This window comes from Neltuma alba, unplaced genomic scaffold (genome assembly GCF_004799145.2).
Source record: "Neltuma alba isolate B1F8T4 unplaced genomic scaffold, ASM479914v2 tig00000257_pilon, whole genome shotgun sequence".
Lineage (NCBI taxonomy): Eukaryota > Viridiplantae > Streptophyta > Magnoliopsida > Fabales > Fabaceae > Neltuma > Neltuma alba.
In genome coordinates, this window is record NW_021631980.1 from 94,822 (window position 1) to 102,204 (window position 7,383).

General features: G+C 34.9%; 1 protein-coding gene across 1 annotated transcript; it reads left to right on the forward strand.

Annotated features, from left to right (window-relative positions):
* Window positions 1–3,755: 3,755 nt before the first annotated feature.
* Window positions 3,756–6,451, forward strand: LOC114763149 (valine--tRNA ligase, chloroplastic/mitochondrial 2-like). Its single transcript, XM_028952793.1, has 5 exons — window positions 3,756–3,897; window positions 4,253–4,337; window positions 4,998–5,124; window positions 5,667–5,750; window positions 6,446–6,451. The coding sequence occupies exons 1-5, from the start codon at window positions 3,756–3,758 to the stop codon at window positions 6,449–6,451; spliced, it is 444 nt and encodes a 147-aa protein (XP_028808626.1).
* The last annotated feature ends 932 nt before the right edge of the window (window positions 6,452–7,383 follow it).

A 7,383-nucleotide genomic window follows, 5' to 3' on the forward strand; every position in this document is an offset into this window, starting at 1 on the left:
CCTTGTGGCTCCTTATTATCCCCCGGAGCGAAAGATAGGCCCATATGTCTGATTAATCCCCACAGTAAGGGATAGACTAATGTGGCTTGTGTGTTAGCTTCTATAGTAAGAGTTTGTATAATTGAGACTAATCAAGATTATCCTTACATACATTTTTATAAATCTATTGATATCTATATTTCTTGAGATTTGATAACAGTCCCACCTAACACCTCAGTACATGTTAGTATGTATGATAAGTTGGAAAGTTGGTTACTGAGACTTTTGTCTCACCCCGTGGTTTCTAATACTTTCAGGTGTTGGGTCATCAAGAGGGCTCTAGAGGCTTAGCATACTATTATAGCTTGTATAGCCTCCTTCCTATTGTTTTATATGTTGATTTATTATATATTGCCATGTAGGGCTCATTCATTCTAATTTTGTGAACTAATACTTATGATTTTTGCTAACTATTGGGAGTGCTGTTAGAAGGCTGAGGGCCTCCAAGACTTATATGTGACACTCTTTGATAAATGTTATCTTCTAATTAATTGAGCTTCTTAGCTTATTTTGAATGGATTTATAAGTTTGTATGTTCGAAAGTATGAGATTTCATTTGTGCTAATAGTTGACTATTATTTCTGGACTTCAAAAGTCCAAGGCCCAAGTTAATAATCGATATTACTTGTGATATAAGTTTATTTCTTTTAACAATGGTAGTGGTTTTATGATTTTAAGGTTTTTTCTTTTCTATCATGGTTAATCTTTCAACTAAATTATTTGATTTGATCTACTTTGGTTTTGGAAGAACGATTACTGCAGTTTCTACCAAATTTTCTTTGTAGCCGTTTGTTTCTCTTTTTCTGTTTGGATTATCCTCCAATTTATATCTTCAATTATGATATGAGTGACTAGATTTGTAAGTGATAATTATTTCTGTATGTGCTTTAGTTATTGTTTGTAGTCATTCCATGAACTTGGCAATTTCTCAATCACAATCCCAACCAGCCACCAACTCATTGGAGAGATTAATCTTTTCATCTTGAAGTTCCTCCAACAATTTGTGATATTGATTGATCTGGAGTTTAAAGTCTTTATCATCAATCATCTTTTATTTGTAGAAGTATTTGATCGTAAATTTCTGCTTCCCAGTATCCTTGGCAGTGTATTTAAGAACCAGGGACTCTCATATCTTGTTTTCCTCTTTGTAGATGCTGTAGATATCAAACAAGTCATTAGATAGAGTACTAACCGGGATGTGTCTACATACTTTGTTGATGTGATGCTAGAGACCCTTTTGGCCTTAGTCAGCATATGCAAGAGATTTAGCTTAAGTTAGTGCTCTAACGACCCTATGCATATCTAGAATAGTATAGACTCATTCTTGCCACCACCTGAAATTCTTCCCATTAAACATTTCTATCTTGGATGTGTTAAGAAACGGTTTAGGAAGCGGCATCGCTGTTAGGATATTAACAAAAGCATTATTGGCTCCAACAGAAATGTCATTGTTTTATGCCATGATGTTGAATATCACTTAAGATTGTAGGCAACAGCACTGAAAATCTGACAGTTCGAGTTGCGTCACAAGGACACTGTTCTTAAAAGATATTCTAAAACCTCTCTGTATATTAGGAAACATCACTCCCTAGGATTAAATGGACCCTTCTTGCAAGAGCAAGGTGATAAAATAGTAGAAGGCAAACGAACTAAGAATAAACATAGGGGCAAGAGGAAGGAAGACTAAGATCACATTCACTTGGCACTCTCATAAAAACCCCTTTTATAGGCTACGAAAGAGGCATAGATTCTAGATGGGCATGGGGCATGCCAAAAAAGGCATCCAGTCACAACACTAAAAAAGCACACCAGTAAAGCCTATGATTGTTCGCATCAATGGCCAACCACTATTTTGTAAACACCCAACCACTTGGTTTTTAGTTTTTATACTAGGACAAACAAAAATTTTCTGTTAAGCTTTTAATTTATTTGGCAATAAAATAATTTCTAAAATTTTTACAAAAATAATCGGGTAAAAAGGTGCCCAACCTACATCTAACTCACGTGCGGGGGGAAATCACTAGTTTTTAACTACGTTTCCCTCTTGATGGCCCGTTGTTGTGTAACCGAGGCCTTGGCCTATTTACCCCCGCATGGCCACTTGTTATATTATATGCACTTGATTCTTTTCTATAACATCCCAAATTTTGGCTCATAGATACAAGTAATAGCATAAGGAAAGGATGATTATTAAGTCCAATGCAACGAAAGTCTCGGAGATCCCTCGGAAGGAAAAAGAGATTTTCCAAGGGCAAATGTGTGAAACAATAGTGTTCGGAGACTAAAAAATGACGAACTGGAAACAACTAAGGGCCAGAGGTTATGCCAGAAACTTGCAAGAGATGGTTCCGAAGGTTAGGCCTAAGGAGGGACCAAATTGCAAAGAAAAGATTCCTAGGCCAAGTAGGGACTTAATTGTAAATAATAAAAGTTCTGGTTGGTCAATGCTCAGAGTTACCAAAAAGGGCCCAAATGACTTAGAAAAATTCCAGAAAAATAGAAATAGGATCCTAGAGCCGATATAAGGCTAGAAATGATGAAAATGCTTTGAAGTCATTCTAGGGTTTTGGACAATTTGAGATAGTAACTTAAATTGAATTATTTAAGTTATAAGACGGCCTCAAATAATCAGGAAAAACTGGGGAACAGTAGCTAAGGAATTTACACATATTGTAAAATTAATTCCGTCCCTAGAAACTGACGAGGTTAGCTTTAATTAAATTTAAAGCCTATTTATACCCTATCTGGGGAAAGTCAAAATAGCGGTCTAAGGTTTGAATTTTGGCTTAAGAAAAATTAGAGGAAATCCCTATGATGAAAAGGAAAGAATGAAACCCAGAGACAAATCGACGGAGTTATAAGCCAGTAGAAAAGAACTCGACAAAATCGACTCTGATTAAATATTATTTAATTAATTACGTCACTGAGGAGAGAAGGATGGGATATTCCTTTCTCTATAAGTATACCATGAGAAGATTAAGTTAAGAGTAAATGGAAGATATATTGGCAATACTCAAAAACCCAGAAGGGAGCCGGACTGACAATGTCGGGTCTCTTAAGGGTTAAAATAGGAAATTTATGAAAAATTCTCAAAAATTTCCTAAAAATGGAAAAAGAGTAAATTAGGGGTTTTTGAGTCATATAATGTTTTGGAAGAGAAAATAGCCCAAAATAAATTAAATACATATAAAAAGTTTAGAGGTTTAGAAAACAATATAACAGAGAGTGTGTGTGTTGACTATGATGAGAGAAAGATGAATGGACTTGAAAGTGAAAATAAATGGAGAAAACATGTGACATTTAATAGGACCAAAAAAAATAAAGTTAATAGGTGTTGATGAATTTTATTATTTTTGCATCCAACTAAACTTTGTAGTGTCAAGTGTACTCCTAATGTAAATTTTATTGTTAAAAATACAATTTAAAATTGATTTTGTGGGCCTTACTAATGGTAAAGTATTGGATGTCAACAACGTGCCTCTTTTTAATAACTTTATATATATTTTTATATTCAAATAAACTTTAGGGGTGTTCAGTGCCTATTGTTTATTGAGATGAATTTTGTTACCCTTTGTAATAATTTTTTTGTCTGTTGGGATTTTATGGTAATTTTCCTTGAATGATTTTCCCTTGTCAAGCGCCCCTCAGCTTCGCTGCTTCAACCCGCCCGCGCCGAGGCTTATCCGTCTCTTTTGAGTTTACTGGTGCGATATCCGATGATACTCCAAGCGACGTCCTCTGGTTCTTCTCTCTTTCCTCCTTTTCTCGCTTGCAACAGAATCAATTATTTTCTCTGCTGTAAAGGACGCCGTAGCATTCGAATTTCTCGTTGGCATTTCAAACCTCGACATTTTGCAGGTACTTCCTATTAATTTCCTGCCTGCGATTTGAGTGAATTCGAGTTGTTTGCTAGTCAGCTAACGAGTTTTAAACTTGTCATATGCGTGTTGAATTTTATGTGATGCCATGACTAAATACTTGCCCTCCCTCATTTTCCTAGTAAATTGTTTAGCATAAATTTTATGTTTCCGGTTTGACGGGAAAGGAGTTTAACTCTCTTTGGAAATTCTAACCTTTCCCACTAGCTTTTTTCTTTTTTTTTTTCAATGATGGAAAAATGTCGATGGATGGATATGTTTTGCTTTATCCCTTTACGAAAAAACGGGAATCTTTCATGCTTTAGGAAATGACTGGCATCCGTTTTGATATTCAGTTGCTGCATCAGAGAATGGTGTCTTCACCTCTCCAGAGATTGCAAAATCTTTCGACTTTACTGCAGAAGAGCGCATATATAATTGGTATTTTTCCTATTATTAGTAAGAGCCTATTTTCTTTTGCAATTTGTTAATGTTAGTCATAGTAATTTCCTTATGGAGTCAATGATGTGTTGATATTCTTATTGTTGATTTGGGATTTAGTTTCACATTAAATTTAATATCTCTCTTGGTGAGCAAGTCCTTCCTAGTTATTTTTTGTTTAAGTTGATTTTCTTGCTTTTGATTCAATTAAAAATCTGATTGCTGACTAAATGAACTGATGAGGGCTGTGGATTTGTCTTATGAGGAGCATGGACCAATTTTGGCGGTAATAATGGTGGTGGTTTGAAGGTGAAAAGAAGATTGAGGTTTTATGTAGATCTGCCATCTGTTCGGTGGAATTGTGAAGTTTGTGGGGATTATACTATTGGAAGGCACTGATTATCAAGAGAAACAAATGAATACATCTGAATTTCTGTTCCTTTGTGAACTATTTTTTTTTAGACATACAAGCTTTCAAAGGTTTTACTGAGTCTAGATGGCTGTATTGAAGAATGAAGAATGCAGAAGGACCATTTTTGGGGACTCCTCTGTTTCTTGGCATTGCATGCATATAAAAAATGTGGCTTTTCCTTCGGATTTAGTCTTTGGCTTATATATTACTGTTTATCTGGTGTTTAATTTAAAATTATTTTTTGCTAGGTGGGAGTCTCAAGGGTATTTTAGGCCAAACTTTGATCAGGGAACTGAGCCTTTTGTTATATCAATGCCACCTCCTAATGTTACAGGATCTCTGCACATGGGGCATGCGATGTTTGTGACTCTTGAGGTTTTAAATTTTCCTAATGGATTTCTGTTATCTGATGTCTCCAAGTATTTGCATATTTTGGTATCTACATTTACCAGACATGCATCAATGTGGTATAGAGGTCTTTTTAAATGGCAGAGGCTAAATAATACTTTGTTGATACAAACATAAATGATGCATTATGTTTGAGTTGATAACAATGATTTTTAACCCTCATTCTCCTTCTTCTCCTTTTCCTTCTCCTTTTTTTGGCTTAATTAAAATAATGTTTTTCTCATGCTTGCTATTGAGCCTTTCTTTTTAATAAAAAAAAATTAACCTTATACTTTGATGAGTTTATTAACAGTTCTTTGCAAGTTACACATGTAAGCAAGATGTTGTGTGTAACTTTGGGAAAGTAGGACTAAATGATGTTTTATTTCATTCTTTATGAATGCCACTTATTTGACTTCATAATAATGTTTTATTTATACTCTATTTGGTGTCTTTTGTCCTGGTGCATCTGACAAAATGTTATCATGGTGAAGTATCCGTTCCCATTCTTATAATGCTCTGCTTTGCAGGATATTATGGTTAGATACCACCGCATGAAGGGAAGGCCAACGCTTTGGCTTCCTGGCACTGATCATGCTGGTATAGCAACTCAGGTTGGTCACTAAATCTTTGGGACTTTTATATTAGATTAGTGTAATTCTTAATTCACTTGTTTTCTGATAGGAACCAGTGGCCTTTACTAGTTTATTGTTCAGTAATTATTATGTTTTATGTTTTTTATGTTTTATTTTGTGTCTTGTGTTAACTGTTATAAGTGTCCAGTGTTAGTTACATCAATGTCAGTTTTATATGGATAGGATAAGGTAGTTATTTTCAGTTTATGTACCATAGTAAATACCATACATCTATTTTGCCACAGAAGGGGATGGGTGTAAAGCATTTTTCAGTTTGCCTTAAACTTGCTCTTGTCGTAGAATTTCAGATTCTGGTTCTAGGCTCCCCCCTTACTTTATCTTTCTCAGATCTTCTTTTCCCCTTTATTTCTGTGCTAACTCTCAAGATCTAATATTTTTTGTTGAATAGTATTAGATAGTACTTCATGCGTATAGTATGGTATGTTGTCTAGGTTCATTTCCCTAGCTTGTACTATGTACTTTCTCTTTTACTAGCTCACTAACTTAGAAGATACATAAGATATTCAGAACACACTCATATTCTATAATCTTTCTTTTCTTATCAAACTGAGCATTTTCTTTCTCCTAACATCTTGCAATTACTTTTCCATAGATTTCTCTTTCTCTAATAGTTCTCAGTACTAAATTTGATGCTGATCTCTGATATCTTGTAGATGTGAAAGGAAAATAAAGCATTCATTCAGGGTGGTGTTCTATGTAATTTCTGTGTCATAGCCTTGACCCTTGTTGTCTGATATGTAATAAACAAAATGGGAGAGAGTCAGGAATTAGTTAAGGGAGTTTAATGGGTAGTTAAGGTGTATAAAAGGGACACAGGATGGATTATTCTAATCATGCTACGAGATTAAATGGATTGAGTCTCTCTTGTGTCTCTTCCTTTTTACTCTCTTCCTCTTCTCTCATTTTCTCCTCTTTCTTTTCCAGCCGCCTACCTTTTCCTCTGTTTCTCCTTCCTTCCTATCTTACTTTCACATCACTGGTATCAAAGCCGAGCAGGGGTATCAGCTGCCGCCCAGCTGCTCCTCTAGCTTCTCTCAATTTTAGATCCCTTCCCAAATGTTTTTTAAAGTTCTTTTTATCATTAGATTCTACATAAAATGAGTGATATTTTGATATATTATGGGCAAAAAATGGTTTAGTTTTCAATTTTTTATGATTTTTCATAGATTTGATATTCTAAGATATCAAAATGTCTTCAATTTTTTTTTTGAAGAAACTAAAATTTTTTTTTTGGGAAGGGGTCCAAAATTAAGGGGCCGTTGGGGGCACAGTTAGGGGGGTAGTTGACCCCCCGAGCCCATTGAAATGGGGTTCTTTAAGAGGGGGTATTATATTAATAAAAGGTAAGGTAGTTAGACATTAGGGAAGGTTGTTAATTATAAAATAGCTGCTAGACATTAGGGAATGTTAGTTATTAAATTGCTGTTAAACTTCACTTAGGACTGCCTATGTAAAGGTTTAATCTGAGGCAATTTTTGAATGTGAATACAAGTTTAGTATTATTCCAACATTCTCTACTCTCATTCTCTCTCATCTTTCTTGTTTTTTCCTTCTCTCTTTCTCTGTCCACTTCCCTGCCTTCTGGTACAAG